Source organism: Camelus bactrianus, chromosome 1, assembly GCF_048773025.1.
Source record: "Camelus bactrianus isolate YW-2024 breed Bactrian camel chromosome 1, ASM4877302v1, whole genome shotgun sequence".
Classification (NCBI taxonomy): Eukaryota; Metazoa; Chordata; class Mammalia; order Artiodactyla; family Camelidae; genus Camelus; species Camelus bactrianus.
In genome coordinates, this window is record NC_133539.1 from 103,500,147 (window position 1) to 103,520,751 (window position 20,605).

Genomic DNA, 20,605 nt, shown 5'->3' on the forward strand with positions numbered 1-20,605 from the left:
TGGTATCTATTATCTGTCCCATGTGAGCTGAGATTTTTCTGGTTCTTCATATACCTTGTAATTTTGGATTGTATCCTGGATATTTTGAATATCATGTTATAAGACTCTGTCTGGGACTTGTGTAAAGCCTATGATGAATGTTAGTATTTTTCTTTTAGTAGGTGATAAATACACTTGTGTTCAGGCTACAAGTGCTGACCAGCCTTCTGTGGACTTTGGTTTCAATGTTAGTTCTGTTTTCAAAACAGAACAAACAGTAGTGTTTTGATCTTCCCTGTGTAATGTTTGCCACCTTGAGATCAGTCTGGGACCTGGGCAGTGGTCTGTTCCTTAGTTCTGCTCTTAGCATCTTTGCTGTGTTGATTAGGTTTCTGTTCACACACGTGCAGCTTCGAGGTGAGCCTAGGAATTCATCCATGACTTTTCTGGAGTAGCTTTAGCAAGGTCTTCCCTCTGAGATCTTCCTGGTACTTTTCAGTTCCCTGAGTCTCCCCATTTGGGTCCTCTTGCCGGAAGCTGGAGCTTTCATTATTCCCATTCTGCTGGGCACTTTGTATGCTCGGATTTGGGGCTAGGGACCAGGAGCACACAGCAGACAGAAAAAGGCCATTGGGGGCTCACCTTTGCCTCCTGGGCCCACAGCTCATCTGATTAGAGAGGAAGTGTTCCCTCACTCAGCATTTCAGGTGCTTGTGGTTACTGCTGCAGCCATCACTGTGGGATAGTCCAGATAGAAAAGTGTGGAGGCAAAGGGGGATAAAAAAGAAAAGTGGAGGATTTCTCCCATTCCCTCTGAGTGTTAACCAGAACTCTCCTGGAGTTTCCACCATACCCTGATAGATACTGCTGGTTTCCAGGCTGCCTTGAGGTCAGGCCACAAGAAAAATGAGACGCTCACCCCCAGTTTAGTGATACTCTAATTACTTATCTTCTTCCCCAGTCTGCCTGCCACCATATGCTTTGTGCAGTCCACAGAACTGCTCCACGCGTTCTGTCCAGGTCTCCTACCAGTACTCATTGGGAGGGACGGGGTGGCGTGTGCTCACTCCGTCACAGTCTGAACTGGAACTCAGTACTTTATTTGCGAATTTTAACCTTTTTTTTTTTGAAGTTTGACTTTTTCTTATTACAAAATCAATGCATCTTCATTGTAGAAAGCTTAGAAAGTAAAGATAAAATAAAGAAAACTAAAATCTTCTCTAAACTCATGAACTAAAGAAAACGTATTTTGGTGTATCATCCTTTTTTATTTCAGATATGTATTTTTTTCCATCTTAACAATAGAAGTGAGTTATATAATACATAAAATCATGTTTTTATTTATTTTTAAACCAGCCACCTTAAGACCCGGATGCTACTGATTTGATCTAATGCTTTTACTGTATCTTCTCTTTTCCTGCATAGGTAGAGAGTCTTTATCCACAAACTGGCTGGGTTGAAATTGACCCTGATGTTCTCTGGCTTCAATTTGTTGCTGTAGTAAAAGAATCGGTCAAAGGTAACTGGATTTATAAAATAAAGCTAGTCAGTAAAGTCCATTTTGTATATATTACGAGTTTTCCTCAGGCGTCTGTAGAATTTTGTGAGTTCCCTAGGTTATAGTTATACATATGGTAGTATTTTATGGGGTCCCAGTTTCCCAGTATTTTGGAGGGACATTTGCAGTTTACAGTGAATCACTTTGTCAGGGGAAGGTAGCAACTGCTCTGTCCTCTGCTGTAAACCTTTTGAGCTGCGGGACAAGGGCTCACCTTCCTTCTTCGTTCTAGGCTGTAGCTAGTGCCAATTTGATTTCCTGTTATGTATAAAATACCAGAGTGTTATAAACAAAGTTACAGCACACAGTTCCTGCTCACAGTTTACAGCTGAATTACCTTTATTGTAAAGTAAGTTTTTGTTGTTTTGTTTTTTTTTCCTGTGGGCCCTTCTGCTGCAAAATGCCTTCCTGGCCACAGCCATGGTCTGAAATCTTAGCTCTTTAAGAATGTTTTCAATGCAGCCTTCTTAAAGAACACAGCCAATGATGACTTGTAAATGTAAATTCTAAAAGATCTTTTACTTCATTTTTTTTTCTGACGGAATTGCTTCTCCTTAGGTTTGAAGTATTTCAAAACTTATTTTTAAGAAAAGGTGGCAGGAATACTACATTGAACACCTGTATACTTCCTCATAGATTCGAACATATTTTGCGGTGTTTACCATTCTCTGCAAACGTTTCTTCTTTTTGGCTGGCCAGTGTGAGAGGTGGTTGTGATGTAATAACCTGTCATCTCTATATACTTCATTATCTCCAAAGAAAATGAGTATTCTACATAAATACAGTGCAATTATTATATAGGAAATTGAATATTTTCTAATACTTAGTCTTCAATATTCCCCTCTGATCTTAGTCATGAATAATTATTTTTTCAATTCAGAATCCAACCAAAGATGAGACACTGCACCTAACAGTCAGTGTGTTTAGTCTCCTTTAGTCTAGAATGTATTCTTCATGACACTGACAGTTTTCAAAGGTACAGACCAGTTTAATAGACTGTCCTGCATTTGGAGATTGTCTAATTATTTCCTCATGATAGATTCAACTTAAATATTTTTGGCAGGAGTACTATACCGGGGGGTGAAGTTGTTCCTAATTTGCTCAGTGGGATAAATTGCTTTTTAAAAAGCATATCATGAAAACATTTGAGTTGCTATACACTAAGAAATTTGGACCTCCAAAATGCATGTTTAAATTTGTATTCTAACATCTGTTTATGTGGAAAATAAGATCTGTGCTTCAGTATTTACATATTTTCCCTAAGGACTTTTCCCTTGCTGCCATTAATCAGCTTCTGTGATGGCTGATCATTGCGTAAATTAAGATCTAATTTTTTAGTAATTTCTAGAAGAAAATACGTGGCTTACTTAAAGTTGTGTTTTTCCCTAACCTTTAAAGCAAAAAGGCCATTTTGTTATTACAATATGACCTTTTTTCCCTTTAAGAAAAAAGAAGTACTACAAAAATCGTCCTAGTAATGCTTTATTAGCTCCAATCGTGTTATTAAAATGCTAAACCCAGTTTGTTTTTCTTAAAATTATATTGAGTGATTTCCACATTGATACTATTGTGAAGCAAAACTTCATGAACTTTAAACTTGTTTTATCTGTCTCTGTTTTTAGCTGCAGGAATAGAGATGAATCAAATTGTTGGTCTTGGAATTTCAACACAGAGAGCAACTTTTATTACGTGGAACAAGTAAGTGCATTGTGCAGTTAAGAACTCTAGTGCAGGGTTCACATCACAGCGAACGTATTGCTGTGAACCCTGTTTGGGGATTTTAAACTTGTGAATTAAGAACAGTTTTGCTTGGTTAAGAGAGTGAAAGTGGGCCTACTTTCTGGCTTACTTAATATGCTCCCTGCGTGTATCTGGGCTTCACTTATACAGGATAATAGCGAAAAGACTGTTGCTGTCATTAAATTTTCCATTCCTTTGGTTTGGTGTCAGTTTTTCAAATAAGCATGGATTGAAGATCTACAAAATTAACTTATACCTAAAAAGGTTCAGGAGAACCTAGCAAATTTCAGAAACACGAGATTGTAATTATGATTTATATTTTCAATCTACTCCAAATTTAATATTTAAGTACCTGTAACATATGAGATGTGTATAGAAGTGTATGGATTAAATACAACTATAGTACCATAATGGCTACTGTATAGTGAATACCTGTGGTAATTTAGATTCCATTATCCTTACAAAGCTGTTATTTAGGTGTTATGTCTATTTTTACAGAGAAAGAAACTGAGGCTCAGAGAAATAAGTAAGTTGTTCAAGGTCACTCAGTTAATAAATAGAATCAAGATTCCAGATTATCTTTTTGAGCCCAAAGCACACGCTCTTTCCACTACCTCTATATTGCCTTCAACATGTATTTCTTATCTTAAAAACAATAACACCAAAAACGCTATACATTTTTTTCTTTGTTACAAAGCACTGGACTCCAAAGAGCAGCTGGAGCCTGGGGCAGTGGAGAAGAGAAGTGGTAAATGTAGAGGGTAGGGATAAGTTTAAGAAATATAATCAAGGTGAATTCACAATGACTTGGCCTTTAATTCAGTGATAAGCAAGAGGAAGAAGTTTAAATTTTCCAGTATTTGCCTGGATGGGATCAAGATGGTGAAATAGGAAGACACTGAGCTCACCTCCCCCAACACACAGATCAAAATGGTAACTACATATAAAGCAACTCTCTCTGAGGACGACTTGAAGAATGTCAGAACAGCTCTTCTACAGCCAAGGTTGTACAGAAAGAACCACATGGAGTCTGGTAGCAGATAGAGTTTGGAAGTACAAATGCAACCAGAAAACAAGTAACAAAATGGCAATAAGTACATACCTATTAATAATCACTTTTACTGTAAATAGACTAAATGCTCCATCAAAAACCATAGAGGGTCTGATTGGATTGAAAAACAACGCAGCTATATGTTATGTACAAGAGACTCACTTTGGAGTTAAAGACACATGCACCCTGAAAGTGAGGGGATGGAAAAAGATATTCTATGCGAAGAGAAATGAAAACCTGGGGTAGCAGTACTCATATCACACAAAATAGACTTTAGGACAAAATCTATAACAAAAGACAAAGGAGGGCATTAATAATGATAAAAAGGTCAATCCAAGAGGAGAATATTAGACTTGTTAACGTATATGCACCAAATACAGGAGCACCTAAATATATAAAGTACTAAAGTACTTTCCAAAATCTATGGGACACAGCAAAAACAGTGCTATGCGGGAAGATTGTGGTGATAGAAGCTTACCTTAGGAAGTAAGAAAAATCTCCAACAACCTCACTTTCCATCTAAAGGAATAGAAAAAGAAGAACAAAGCACAAAGTCAACAGAAGGGGACAAATAATGATCAGAGTGGAAATAAATAAAAATAAAATAGAGGGCCCCCCCAAAAAAAATCAATAGAAAAGATCATTGAAACCAGGAGCTGGTTTTTTGAAAAGATAAACAAAATTGATAAAGTTTAGCCAGGCTCTAAGAAAAAAAAGAGAGACTGTTCAAATCTTTTAAATTAGAAATGGAAAAAGTTACCACCCATATCCATCAGTAATCAAAAAATTCCCAACAAACGAAATTCTAGGACTAGATGACTTCACAGGGGAGTTTTACCAGACGTTTAAAGAAGAGTTAATACCTATCCTTCTCAAACTGTTTCAAAAAATTGAAGTGGAGAGAACACTACCCAAATCATTCTTTGAGGCTAGCATTACTGTGATATCAAAACCAGATAAAGACACTACAAAAAAAATTGCAGGCCAGTATCTCTGATGAAATACATGCAAGAATCCTCAACAAAATACTAGCAAACTGAATTCAACAATACACAAAAAGGGTCATACATCATGATGAAGTGGAATTTATTCCAGGGATGCAAGGATGTTTCAATATCTACAAATCAGTTAATCAATTAATATGATATATCACATCAGCACCAAGGATAAAAACCTACAATCATCTCAATAGATGCAGAAATTTTTTTTTTCAAAATTCAGTATCATTTATGATAAAAATTCTCAACAAAGTTGCTATAGAAGGAACATACCTCAAAATAATAAGGCCATATGACAGAGCTACAGGTAACATACTCAATGGTGGAAAAAGGCATTTCCTCTAAGATCAGGAACAAGACAAGGATACCCACTCTTGCCACTTCTATTTAACACAGTATTGGAAGTCTAGGCACAGCAGACAAGAAAAAGAAATAAATGCATTCAACTGGAAGGGAAGAAGTAAAACTGTCACTGTTTGCAGATAACATGATACCAGATATGGAAAATGCTAAAGATTCCACCAAAAAAAATCCTGCTAGAACTAATATGAATTCAGCAAAGTTACAGGACACAATATTAATATACAGAAATCTGTTGCATTTCTATACACTAATAATGAAACTGTTGGAAAGAGAAATGAATCCCATTTACAGACATATAAAAAAGAATAAAATATCTAGGCATAAATTTAACGAAGGAGGTGAAAGAGCTGTGCTCTGTAAACTATAAGACACTGATGAAGGAAATTGAAGACACTATAAATAAATGGAAAGATATCCCATGTTCATAGATTGGAAGAATTAATTTTTTTTAATTGTCCTCACAATGCAAAGCAGTCTACAGATTTAATGCAATCCCCATCAAAATACTCATGACATTCTCCACAGAATTAGAATAAATAATCTTAAAATTTCTATGGAACCACAAAAAACCCTGACTAGCCAAAGTAGTCTTGAGAAAAAAGAATAAAGATGGAGGTATCATGCTCCCTGACTTCAGACTATGCTACAAAGCTATAGTAATCAAAATAGTGTGGTACTGGCACAAAACTGGACATAGATCAATGGAACAGAATAGAGACCTCAGAAATAAAACCACACACATATGGTCATTTAATCTATGACAAAGGAAGCAAGAATATACAATAAGAAAAAGACAGACTTTTCAGTAAGTAGTGTTGGGATAATTGGACAGCTAAATGTAAAAGAATGAAATTATTTTTCTCATACTATATACAAAAATAAACTCAATGAATGTAAATGTAAGACCTGACATCATAAAAGTAAAAGAAAGCGTATGGCAGTGAATTCTTTGACATTGGTCTTAGCAATGTTTTTTTGGATTTGTCTCCTCAGGCAAGGATAACAAAAGCAAAAATAAACAAATGGGACCTAATAAAACTTAAAAGTTTTTACACAGTGAAGGGAACCACCAACAAAATGAGAAAATGACCTCCTGAATGGGAGAATATATTTACAAATGATGTGTCGGATTAAGGATTAATATCCAAAATATATAAAGAACTCATACAACTCAATACCAAAACAACAAACAACCCAATTAAAAAATGGGCAGAAGATCTAAATAGACATTTTTCCAAAGAAGACATATAGATGGCCAACAGGTAAATGAAAAGATGCTCATTATCACTAATCATCAGAGAAATGCAAATCAACACCACGAGCTATCACCTCACACCTTAGAATGGCTAGTATCAAAAAGACAAAAAAATAAGTTGACCTTTGTGTACCTTTGGTGGGACTGTAAATTCCCTATGGAAAACTGTAGGGAAATTGCTCAAAAAATTAAAAATAGAACTACCATGTGACCCAGCATTTATCTGAAGAAAATGAAAACACTAATTCAAAAAGATATATCCTCTCCAATGTTTATAGCAGCATTATGTACAGTAGCCAAGTTATGAGAACAACCTAAGTGTCCATCAACAGGTGAATGGATAAAGATGTGGTAGATATGTGTGTGTATTTATATGTATATTTATGTAGGTATATATGTACATATACACAATGGATTATTACTCAAAATTTAAAAAGAATAACATTTTGCCATTTGTGACAACATAAGTTGATCTGGAGGGTTATTATACTTGGTGAAATAAGTCAGATAAAGATGGATAGTATATGTGGAATCTAAAAAATAAAACAAATGAAGAAATACAGCAAAACAGATACAGACTCACTGATTCAGAGAACAAACTAGTGGTCACCAGAGGGGAGAGGGCTGGGGAAGGGCCAAAATAGGTGAAGAAGATTGAGAGTTACAAACTACCAGGTGTGAAATAATTAAATTACAAGGATGCTCTGTACAGTACAAGGAATATAGTCACTATTTTATAATATCTTTCCATGGAGTACATTCATAAAATATTGAATTACTATGTTGTACACCTGAAACTAATATAATGTAAGTCAACTCTACCTCAATTTTTAAAAAGTAAATTAAATTAAAAAAAATCAGTTACCAGTATTTCTGGCCTTGATGTTTGGGAGGTTATGATAGAAATGATAGAGGATATAAGAGGTCGAACGAGTTAGGTGGTGATGAGGGTGGGTAGAAGGGAACATGATAGAGTGTTTGGTTTGGGATGTGTGAATGTGGAGATATCCCAAAAGCAGTTTGAACATCAGTCTGGTTTAGAATGAGGCATGGCTTGTTTCCTCCAGATAAGAACTCTTCCTCTCAGGGCATAGCGCATCTCAGCTTGATGCGTGCATTTACGGTACCCATGTGCCTCCCTCCAACTCTCCACCTAGTGTCTTGGGCACAGCAAGTCTCAAATATTAGCAGATGAAGGAACAACTGAATTAAAGTCATCTGTAGAGATCAAGGTTTCTGAACAGTGGCACTGTTGACATTTGGGGCCAGATAATTCTTTGTTCTTGAGATCATTCTGGGAATTGTAGGGTGTTTAACAGCATACCTGACCCAGTAGATACCAGTACCCGGTTTGACAACCAAAAATATCTCCAGCTTTGCCAAATGTCCCCTGGGGAGCAGATCACTTCCAGTTGACAACTGTTGACATGGACACAGTCTGGAGGAGTAGGTGTGTTCTCTGGTAGAGATTGTATGGGTAGAAGAGAAGACGACTGAGGATTTGGACAGTGAGTTTCTCTCCCCTACCCACCCAATTCAAAGGGAATCAGAGAGTGAAATGAAGGATCAGAATGAATCTGGGAAGTAGATGGTATGGAAATAGGGGCAGGAAAGTGTTCCTAGGGAAACAGCTGGTTGGAAGTGTTGCATTGGATTAGATTTGGAGATTAGGTCATTGGCCAGAGATTGCTTTCGTCGGAACCTGGACACAAGGTCATTCATGGCAGGAAGGTCACAGCATTAGGGAGCGAAGTTTTTAGGTGGCAGTAGGATCATCCCTCACTTTTAGGAGAAATAGAAGAGTCGGATGCCAAGGCAGTTCACACTTCCCTTACTGGTGCTGCTGTTGTAGAGAGACATTGTTTTCCTAAAACAATTAATTGTGAGTTTTCTTCTTGGTTGTCCTTTTTTGAGATATTTGTGTTCTTTTCATAAATTTTGGAAACTTTGTGGGAACTGAAATGCTGGATATTAAAAAGAAAAAATTCCAATCCCCTCACCCCACCCACAAGGCTTCATTTATCTTTTATCTTAAAATAATGGAGTCTCATCTTGCTCCCTGGTTCCAGGTGAGCACTGTGGCATTTGGTGCTGGCAGGTCCTACGAACTCTCCAGCAGACAGCTGAGACGCCGCCCGGGAGTGGGCGCCTCTCCAAGCCAGCAGGGAGGGCTTACCGTCCGCTCCCGCCCCAGCCAGAGCCTCCTCCTCCCACTCATTGGTTTTTCCTCCCGTGTCCATGGTGCACTCTGTTCTTGTGGCCACAGAAATGTTTTTTCCTTAGAATTGCTATTAGAAGTCTAAAACTTTGAACTTCCTTTTTATTTTTCTCTTTTTTTTTTCCCTCTTTCAGATGCCAGGAAACTCATTTTTTAACTTTTTCAGTCCTTGAGTTTCCTTCATATTCTTCAGATTAAAAATTTTTTTCAATATATTTGCTCAGGTTATGCTTAGCCTGTTTTCTAAAATAATTCTAAAGAGACATCTCCTCCCTTTTGGTTATTTTAAATTCCTTTTGTTTTGAAAAATCTTGAGTTGTTTTCTTTCTTCTGTCACTGTCAGGGAGGCTTCTGCCAACTAACCTCAGGCCAGGGTGTGTGCCAATTAGTAGCATAAACTATGAGTCACTGAACCGGGATTTGCTCCGGAACTGTTTGATGGCTCATCATGAGTAAGGCATGGTGCTGGTTGCTGAACTGAATATAAAAGTGAGTTAAAACAGCCCCCAGGAATTTACAGTCTCATAATACAAGTATCTGAATTACTCTGTGTTTCCTCAGCACCAAGTATGCCTTTTACCTGATACTTGTGTTAATGGTTCTTACCAATTATTTGTGACACAAAATATATTATGAGCCACAGAATGGTAGCCTGTGTTGGAGTTGTCTAAGGCAGTTCATTTACCATCTCGCTATTCCTGCTTTTCCTCCACTTCTCCTTTTATTGTTAAAACAAACGTAAATCACTGCTAAGTGAATGTTGAAACACACTATGACTTGAGATCAGCACTACAGATTGTCTTCTACCACTTTATGAATTAATGATGCCACATTCATCTTGTGACTTTCTTCCCTCTTTGTCAGCTACACTAGCCTTTCACATTTCATGCTTCATCCTGCCTTAGGACCTCTTAATGTAAAGAAATACACTTTATTGGGAATGTTCACCCTCCTTGTCTGTTCGTACTTATCCTCCCGAGCTCAGTTCCATGTCACTTCTCAAAGAAGGCTTTCTTGACCTGCCAGACTAGACAGAGTCTCCCTGTTAAATACATTCATGTCAACCTGTATTTTTCCTTCATAGAACTTATTCCTGTTGTAAGTAAGCAATTGAGTAATTAATTATCTGTCTCACTTCCCTGGTAGAAAATATATTCATAGGGACAGAGATGCCATGTCTCTGTTCACAGCTGTGTCCCCAGCTCCTGGCACAAATTGCTGTACAAATATTTGATGAACCAGGGGAAAAAATCAGATTTAAGTATGTAAGTAGATGCTGATGTAGAATGTCTCCAAAGCATCATGTGTCAGTGAATTTCATTTCTGTCAAACACAGTCTGATAGTTCTCACTGGCAGAGCAGCATTTATTCATTATCAAATAAAATACCTCTTTAGTACCTGGGCTGGTTGAACTCACGGTCCCTCAGGAGGCTCATATGAAGACAGCTGTGTGAAGACAGACACAGGGAGAACACCATGTGAAAAAAGAGGATTGGAGTAATGCATCTGTAAGCCGAGGAATGCCAGAGATTGCTGCAAACCAGCAGAAGCTGAGAAGAGTCAAGGAAGGATTCCCTTACAGGTTTCAGAGGGAGTAGGCCCTGCCAGCATCATGGGGACTTTTAGTCCCCAAAACTGAGAGACAATAAATTGCTAGTTTTAGCCATCCAATTTGTCATACTTTGTTATCACAACCCAAGAAAACTGATACAATGGTCAGTTGATTTTCAACATGGGAGCCAAGACCACGCAGTGGGGAAAGAACAGTCTTTTCAACAAATGATGCTGAGAAAACTTGGTATCCTCACGCAAGGAATGAACCATACATTGCGTATAAAAATTATCTCAAAAAAAAAAATCAAAGATTAAATTTGAAAGATAATATTATAAAACTATTAGAAGAAAACATAGTGGAAATCTTTATGACTGTGTATGACTGAATTTTGCAGTGATTTCTTAAATGGCATCAAAAGCACAGCTAACAAAAGAAAAAATAGATAAATGGAACATCAAAATTAAAAACTTTTGTGCATCAAAAAATGCTGTTAAGATATTTTCATCTATTTATGAGTAATTTTTCTTTAATTTTCTTGACTATTGGAACTCTCCAAAGTAGAAAAAATCACCCTAAATTTAATCATAAATAATAAGAAATAAAGCTGTGTTGAAATTATTTTGACATAGTGTATAATTTGCATTTTAAAAATTTGTCTGAAAAAATTTATAGTCCTTGGTATCTTAAATCTGCAGTTAGATTCCTGAAAACTGACTGCAGTGGTAATATGGAAGATATGTGTCTTGGTATATTAGGCTTGAAATTTCATTTAAGATTGATAGGAGAACCAGTTCTCTGATTTGTACTGATAATGGTGACTCTTCAGATCACTAAAGGAAAAAGAAGTACCATGATCATGAGGTAAGTGAATGCTGTGATTCCCATTAATAAAAGTTAAAAAAACAGGGGAAAAAAAAAGGACACTAGTGAGTGAAAAGGAAACTCACAAAATGGGGGGAAATGTTTACAAATCATATATTTGATAAAGAATTAACATCCGGAATATATAAATAACTCCTGTAGTTCAACAATAACAAAAAACCTAAACCCAATTCATACGTGGACAGAGGGCTTAAATAATATTCAGATGGTCAATACGCACGTGAAAAGATGCTCAATATCATTAGTCATTGGAGAAATGCAAGTCAAAACCATCATGTGCTCCCACTTCACACCCATCAGGTGTGGCTGTAATTTTTAAAGTGGAAGATAACAAGTGTTGGTGAGGATGTGGAAAAATCGGAACTCATATACTGGTTGTCGGAATGTCGGATGGTGCAGCCGTTCTGGAAAGCAGTTGGGCAGTTCCTCAGAAACTAAACATAGAATACCACATGGCCCAGCAAGTCCAATCCTAGGCATGTACCAGAGGAATTGAAAACAGGGACTTGAACAGATACTTGTACAGCAGTGTTTACAGAGGCATTATTCGCAGTAGCCAGAAGTTGGAAAGAGCCAGGGGTTTAGAAATAGTAGTGATGGTTACACAACATTAATGCCACAGAATTGTGCACTTAAAAATGGTTGAAATGGTGAATTTTATATTACGTTTCTTTTACCGCAATTTAAAAAAGAGAGAGTGTTGAGGAATAACGAGTGTATGAAGGCAACTTATTAAAGTGATAGACCATGGTATTCAGGAGCATGAGCCCAGGAGGGGTTGGTGGGAAGGAAAGGAGTGTTTGAGGGGTTAAAGGTTGCAGTGAGTTTGAAGGGAAGGTATTTGGGGAGTAAGATGGAGAGAACTGAAGTAATAGCAAGACGTGTTGACCGATATCCTACAATGTTAGGATTTCAGTGGTAGCATGTTTCCAGGTGACAGAGTTGAGGATGTGACCGTGCGTGTGGACTGCTTGAGAAGAGTGGGAAATGATGGTCTCGGGATCCGAACGTGGTTGAAGTTGCACAGGAGGAGGCCTGGAGGTAGCTCGGAAGGCAGGCGTGTGCTAGATGGTGAAGGTGAGTGGGTGTCAGTGGTTGATTTACAGGAGCTTCAAAGGAAAAAGGATTTCTTTCCACTCATTTTCTTAGTTTTGTGCTCTTATTGTAGCATTGACCCAGAGTTAGTTGAATTTCTTATTAGACAAATTTCGGTAAGCCTGGTAGGCTACCAGTGGCTAAAGCAGTGCGCAAGTTGAGATGCAGAACTGCTCTAGCCGCATTCCAGCTCTTCTGGACGGACGTGTTTGATCTGATTGTGTGTGTCAGGATCAGTACTGTGACTGGGAGGAGTGTCAGCTCCTTTTTCTTGCTTTTAAAAGTGTATAAACAAGTCTTTAAATGCTTTTCGTTTTGTTTTTGGAAGTATATACATTTTAGTGCTTCAAAGTATCTTTCTGGATAGAATCTGATCTGCAATTTCATACTATATGTCATATCATAATTGTTATAGGGTGTATTCAGTTTATAAAATCAAAGAGAAGGAGTCATTCAGAAAGCCCCATCTAGTTAAGTCATACTTTGAAATAATTTTGTTTTCTCTCATGACACATTTATGATATAGTATAGTCTCTGATTTTTATTGAGTCTCAAAATACTGTTTCCATCTTTCTTAGGAAAACGGGAAATCATTTCCACAACTTCATTAGTTGGCAAGACCTCAGAGCTATTGAACTTGTAAAATCTTGGAATAGTTCTCTTTTAATGAAGGTAATCTTTTTCTTATGTTCTGTGATTTGGATGTTACTGTTTTTTCCTGTAAATATCCTTTAACTGTAGGCTTACTTGTATAATCTACCACTGATGTTTTAGGACTTTAAGAAGAGAATACACCTATGCACGCTCCCCACACCAGTGAGATATATTCAGTCACCCAGAAGTGTGTTTGGTGGATTGAAGTGCTTAACAATCGCACTTCAGGAAGTCCTGAGGAGGTTTGGGGTGGACCAGAGGTTCACTTATGAATGAGAATTTGTTTCCATTCTGGGAGGAGTGGAAGAAAATACACATTCTATCCAGAGGAGATACAGAAGTGTGCACATTTCATCATCTTTTGTTATAAAAGTGGAGAAAGGATAGCAGACTGCCACTCCCTCTCAGCATGACGCCTGGCACGTAGTAAGCCAGTGATGATGGTGGTGCTGGTGACGGTGACAGCAGCAGCATCTCGTTCCTAAGTGTGAGATCACTGAGTCAGAGGGTAAGACAGTTTGCCAGCCCCTCACATGTGGTAAAACCTGCACCATTTGCTCTTATAATCAGTACTGCGTATTGATTATTTTAATGCTTCTAATGCCACACAGTTAAATGCCTTCTCAGCTAGGGGTCCCCTACCAGATGGTGCATGGGAGAGTGTCTGGAACATGAGTTTTCCTTAGTAAGTCTTTGGAGACATTAATTTTACATGAAAACAATCATGAACATGTTATAGACTGTGACAGTAATGCATGAGTGAAACAAATTTGCCATACTCTCATCCACATTGATTTTTTAAATTTTGTTTAATACATAAAAATGCACCTTTAATAATTTGTGAGGCTGGATCCTGAGAGATGCTGTTTACAGGGAAGACAGAGTCATTAAGGGAGTTGAAAGTGGTTATAAGGAAATGGGAACTTTTTTTTTTTTTTTTGGAAATGGGAACTTTGAATGGTATAATTTACAATTATACTATTTACCATGTGTGGTGTTATACTTTCATACATAATTCTAGTTTTTAATAGATCAATCCAGCAGATGTTCCTTAAGTTAGTCAGTGATAACTTACAACTTTTATCCCTTTGAAAATAAATTGTGACGGTGGAAACAATTCTTTCTGCAGTATAAGCCCCAAATCTCAAATCATGAGGTAAAACTGACTTTAAGCCCAAAACTGAACCTTCAAAGCACTTGTTCTACTTGATATCAAACATGTATATGATGTAAGTTTTGCCCTCTCTTAGGAGAAGAATGCACACAAACAGACTCTTAGAGGTTAGCACACACGGTACCAGAGTCCGTCCTGCCAGTGAAGGAGCCCCATCCTGTAGTCAGTCATCCTTTTCCAGATGCTTACAGTCTGTTGATGGGGGCCCTGGGGAATGTTTCGGGAGTGTGTGTCAGAGCCGCACAGCGGCCGGCCGTTTGCGCCGGCGAGCCCCAGGCAGAGTGGTGAAGCATTGAGGCATGCTGGCAGTCTCCTGGCACACTTGTTCCCTGCCAGTCCCCCCAGGCACCCAGCTTCCTCTGACTGCTGTTCTGATTCTTGCCTAATGGTTGCTAAGGCTTCTCTTTGCTTTTAGCATAAAAATTCTAACTTCTTACCATGGTTTGACACCATCTGCAGCTCTGACCCCTTCCTGGACCCTTTTCTCCCTGAAGCTGCTAAAGATTAGGCTTCAGCCTTGCCAGCACTCAAGCCCTTTCTCACCTGAAGGCCTGGTACCTGCATGGGGCTCTGTCTGCCATCATGCCTGCATCCTTCTCACCCCTTGGGCCTGGCTCCCACGGCACCTCCTCTGTGGGAGCCCTTCTCTGCCATCTTATTTAAAGTAGCCCCGCCCCATCCAGTCTCTGTTACTGTCCTTTATTTCTTTCACAGCACTCATCAAATTTCAGATTCTGAGACCAACATTTTTAATTGAAATTTTAATTGAGATCATTGTAGATTCACATTGCAGCTGTAAGAAATAATACAGAAATCCCTCCTGCCCTTTGCAGTTTCTCCCAGTGGACTACAGCAGAAGTCAGTGTTGACATGAATATTTTATTAATTATTGTGAATGGGTTTTATTCGGATTCCCCCAGTTTTACTTACACTCATTTCTTTTTTGCATGTTTGTGTGTGTGTTAGTTTCTGTACAGTTTTTGTTTTTCCCTGTGTTCATGTATCCATCACCACAGTCAAGGGGCTGAACAGGTCCAGGACTACAGGGATCCCTCATGTTGCTCTTTTATAACCACAGCCACCTCTCTCCTGCGTACCTCACCACCCTCTCCCGTCCCGTGCTTCTTGCAACCACTAATCTGTCCTCCATTGCAAATCCTTCTCATTTCAAAAATGTTATATCTGTGGAATCATGCAGCACAAAACCTTTTGGCATATGCTTTTTTCAATTAGTATAATTCTCTGGAGAGTCCAAGTTGTTACATGTATCAGTGGCTTGTTTTCTCTTTATTGCTAGGTTCTATTCAGTGGTACAGGTGTACTGCCTGTTGAAGGACATCTGTGCTAATAATTCCAGTTTTGGGGCTGTTACAAATAAAGCTGTTATGGACATCTGTGTACAGAATTTTTGATGTGAGCATAAGTTTTCAAGTCTCTGGAATAAATACCCTGAGAGTACAATTGCTAGGTCATATGGTAATTGCATGTTTTATTTTTATAAGAAACTGACATGCTTTTTTCCAAAGAGGCTGTGCCATTTGCATTCCCACCAGCAATGTATAAGACATATATTTTTTCCAGTTTTGAAAAGGATGATTTTCTAACCAGGGTGAATTTTTAATTACCAGGATTTCTTTGTTTGTTTTGTTTTGGGGGTTTTGTTTTTGGTTTTTCTTTTTTGGTCATTTTAACCATAAATTATATCTTAACATTATGTCATAATTAAAGTGGCAGGATTTTTTTCTTTTTTGGTGGTACATTAGATAGTGGTTTATTTTACAACCAGTGTCTTCTTAGGTTATCTCATTTATTGATTTGATTACTTATTTGTCTGTTTCTTCCCACTAGAATGTAAATTTCAGGAAGGTAGGGATTCTGCCTCTACTGTTCATTCTGTCTTCCCAGGCCTGGCACAGGCATTGGTACATAGAAGGTACTCAATAAATATTTGTTAAATATATGAACAAATGGGTTCATTGTTCATATGTTGACTAAAAATGCAGGTGTTAGAACTCTTAAGACTTTTGGTGCGCCCCTCCCAGCCCCACAAGTTATCTGCATTCTACAGGAGATCCCTGAAGGGTCCTAAGTTTTTGTAGAGAAAAGTATAGTTGCTTATGGAGGAAGAACTCATTTCAGTTTGAGCTGTTTCTTGACATATAGCACATCAGGCTTCTGGGCAGTCACTTTAAGTACTTTTTAAAAGTCCTATATTTCATAGTAATATAAAATATAAGGAAGTGCAGAAGTTTTGAGTACTGAATGAGGTGAACAGGAAGTTAAAAGGGTGCAGAGTTTCAGTTATATGATGAATAAAGTCTGAGGATCTCATGTGTAATATGGTGACTGTAGTTGATAATACTATATTGTATAACTGAAATTTGCTAAGAGAGTAGAACTTAAATGTTCTCACCCAAAAGGAAAACAAAAAGGTGGGAAAAAAATTAAAGTGAGGCTCATTGTTCAAGAAAAAAAAAAGACAAAACTGAAATGTAGAGAGAACTGAGTCTACACATTTCTTGATTGATGCATTATGCCAAAAGTGAAAGGAAAACAAATTTGTATTACTATTTTAAATAAATAAACCAAAATCTTTCAATTTATTTTGGAGAGAGATGGGAATAACAGAAAAAAATGCAAGAAGTGGGTAAATCTCTGTAAATGAATGTTTTGAAAAAAATCAACTTCAGAAGTTGAATTCTACATCTGCATCCTTGTAGTTAGGTGACAGGGTGAAGGTTTTTTTTTGGTTGTTGCTTGTTTTTGTTTTGTTTTTTTTGTATGTCTTACCTTAAAACTCAATGCTGATTTTCTGTGTAAGTTTATTTTTTTCAATTAAAGATTTTGCATACTAAGAAGTAAATTTAAAACTGTATGTTTCATCTTTGATCATTAGATAAATATAAGCAGTATTAAATAAAATCATTCATCCCAAATTTTAAGTATGTAATGTGTAGGGAAACTTCCCTTCTGGCCTAATGCTAACTTGATTAAAATATATTTCTGATAGAAAAATAGCCTTCTCCCTTGACTGTCTCCCTTTACTTCTGTAGTTAAAAATAGGTAAAGGGGTAGAAAATAGTTATTTTAAAAAAACTTTTATAAGTACTTGAGCCCTCGTGTTTGCTAAAGAAGTTCATAGTAGATGTGTTATATTTCATATATTAGAATGTAAATTGTCCGCTTAGGGTAATACTGCTTTACTTGGTTTCTTTAAGTGCTGAGAACACTCTGTAAGTAGTTAAACAAACTCTGTTTGTTACTGGGTTTGTTTGCAAGTGTATGGAATTAATATATTAAATGCATTTTCCTAAAAATTTTTTTAAAATAGCTCATTCACAGTTCCTGCCGAGTGCTGCACTTTTTCACTAGGAGTAAACGATTTTTAGCAGCCAGTTTGTTCACTTTCACAACCCAGCATGTTTCTTTGAGATTGGCCTGGATTTTGCAGAACCTGACTGAGGTAAGGGAAGACTGTGTGTGTGTGTGAATCTAGATTATGGGGCTGAAAAAAAATTGAAGGAATAAGATAGCAATTTGATTATCTGAGGGAAAATTAACTGCCCACCACATTGAGATAGAAAACACGGAATCTTTACTCTGTTTCTTTTAACCTTTTTATTGTGAATCATAGCACACATAGAAAAGCGAACAAAACAAACTGTACCATTCAGTGATATTTTGTGGAGCAAACATCTGTGTAAGACTACTTGAATCAAGAACTACAACACTGTGACAATATGTATTGCATTTTATTTCCACTTTTATGGTTTATGTGTTTATTCCTCAACACTGTACTTTAGCTTTCTTTGCCTGAATATATTAAAACTTTATATAGGTGGAATTATACAGTGCTTCCTCTTTTGTGTCTGACTCCTTTTGCTTAACATTATATTTGTGACATATGCCCAAATTGTGTGTAAATTAATTTCCTTATATTTTCATTGCTCTTCAGTACATGATTTTACCATAGTTTATCCTTTTATACTTCCTGTTCATGTACATCTGAGTTGTTTCAGTTTGGGGCCATTATAAATAATGCTATATAAATGCATTTCTGCAATATCTATACATGGGAATGGAATTTTTAGGCTTGAGTGTGTATATATTTTCACCTTTAATAGATAATGGCAAACTCTTTTTTTTTTTTTTTACAGTTTTTGATCATTTATATACCCATCATCAGTGAATGAGAGAACTTATAGCTTCATTTATCATCATAATGGTTATTATCAGTCTTCCTAATTTTAGCCATTTTGGTGGATAGGTAGTAATATCTCATTGTGGTTTTAGACTGGATGAAAAAATCAAACTATATGCCTTTTTATAGGAGACATGCTTCAGATTAGAAAATATAAATTAGTTAAAGGTAAATGGATGGAAAAGATATATCATAGAAACCATAAGCTAAGTGGCTATGCTAATATCAGACAAAATAGACTTTAAAACAACAAAAAATATTACTAAAGAGGGGCATTTTATAATAAGTCAATCCATCAGAAATATATAATAATTATAAGAACGTAATTGCAGGAAGCAAAAACTGACAGAACTGAATGGGAAATTCAACAGTGCTAGTTGGAGACTTTAGTTACCCACTTTCAATAATGGATAGAACGACTAGACAGGAGATCAACAATGAAATAGAAAACTTGAACAACAGTGTAGTGTTTTCAGGGAAATTCAGATCAAGACCATATTACATATAGAGACTATAATAAAACAAACCTAACTTTCTACCTTAAGACACTGGGAAAAGATGAACAAACTAAACCCAAAGCAAGCAGAAAAGAAATATAAAGACTGACTGAAAATTACTGAAATAGAGAATAGAAAAATAGTTGAAAAAAATCAACAAAACCAAAAGTTGGTTTGAAAAGATTAGCTAGACTGACAAAGTGGGGGAAAAAAGAGAAGACTCAAATAACTAAAATTATGAATAAAAGAACTTTAATTCAACCTCACAGAAGTAAAAAACATTAGGCAATATGATGAACAAGTATAGGCCAACAAATTAGATAACTTAGGTAAAATGGAAAATTTCCTATAAATACACAACCTACTCAAACTGACTCAAGAAGATACAGACAAACTGAATGCATCTTTTGTCGATTAAAAAAATTAGTACACTTTAACTTTAGAGGAGTTTTAGGTTTACAGAAACATGGAGCAGAAAGTACAATTCCCATATTCTACCCTCAATGCAGTTTTCCTGTTATTAACATCTTGCATTAATATGCTACATTTGTTACACCTGATGAATCAATATTGACACGTTATTATTAAGTATTGTTAACATAATGTGACTGTGATTACAGTATTATACACAATAGTTTCACTGCCTAAAAATCTCTTGCACTTCACTTACTAGCATTCCTCTCCTCTTACTCCTGAACCTATGGCAACCACTGATTTTTTTTTTTCACTGTCTATAGTTTTTCCTTTTCCAGGATGTCATATAGTTGGAATTGTACAGAATGTAGCCTTTTCATACTGCCTTCTTTCACTTAACAGTGTGCATTAAAGGTTCCTCCATGTCATTTTGTAGCTTGATAGCTCATTTCTTTTTTTGTTTTAATCACTGATTAGTATTTTTTTTATAGGAACATACATATATTCATTTTCATATTCTTTTTCACCATAAGTTAACTACAAGATATTGAATATAGTTTCCTGTGCTATACAGTATAAACTTATTGTGTATCATATATTAGTATAATATATATATGATATATATATCATATCATATATATATTAGTATATTATAGTTATGAATAAAGCTGTGGTAAACATTTGTGTGCAGGTTTTTGTATGAATATAAATTTTCAGCTCATTTGGGTAAATCCTTTTGTATGCAATTGCTGGATCATACAGTCAGACTGTATTTAGCTTTGTACAAAACTGCCAAATTGTCTTCCAAAGTGGTTGTACTATTTTGCATTCCTACCAACAATTAATGGGGATTGCTTCACATCCTGGCTAGTATTTGATGTCAGTATTTTAGATTTTAGTCATTCTAATAGGTGTGAAGTAGTATCTCATTGGTTTAATTTGCAATTCCCCAATAACGTATGATGTAGAA

The 20,605-nt window shown here is 36.6% G+C and overlaps 1 protein-coding gene across 2 annotated transcripts in view; it reads left to right on the forward strand.

Moving 5' to 3' along the window:
• GK5 (glycerol kinase 5) overlaps positions 1–20,605 on the forward strand; it is a 59,575-nt gene that overhangs the window by 6,727 nt on the left and 32,243 nt on the right. For both annotated transcript variants that reach the window (XM_010952252.3, XM_045514696.2), the window contains exons 2-5: positions 1,405–1,498; positions 3,160–3,235; positions 13,274–13,367; positions 17,855–17,986. In XM_010952252.3, the coding sequence (XP_010950554.1) occupies positions 1,405–1,498; positions 3,160–3,235; positions 13,274–13,367; positions 17,855–17,986 (396 nt within the window). The remainder of the gene's footprint in view (positions 1–1,404; positions 1,499–3,159; positions 3,236–13,273; positions 13,368–17,854; positions 17,987–20,605) is intronic.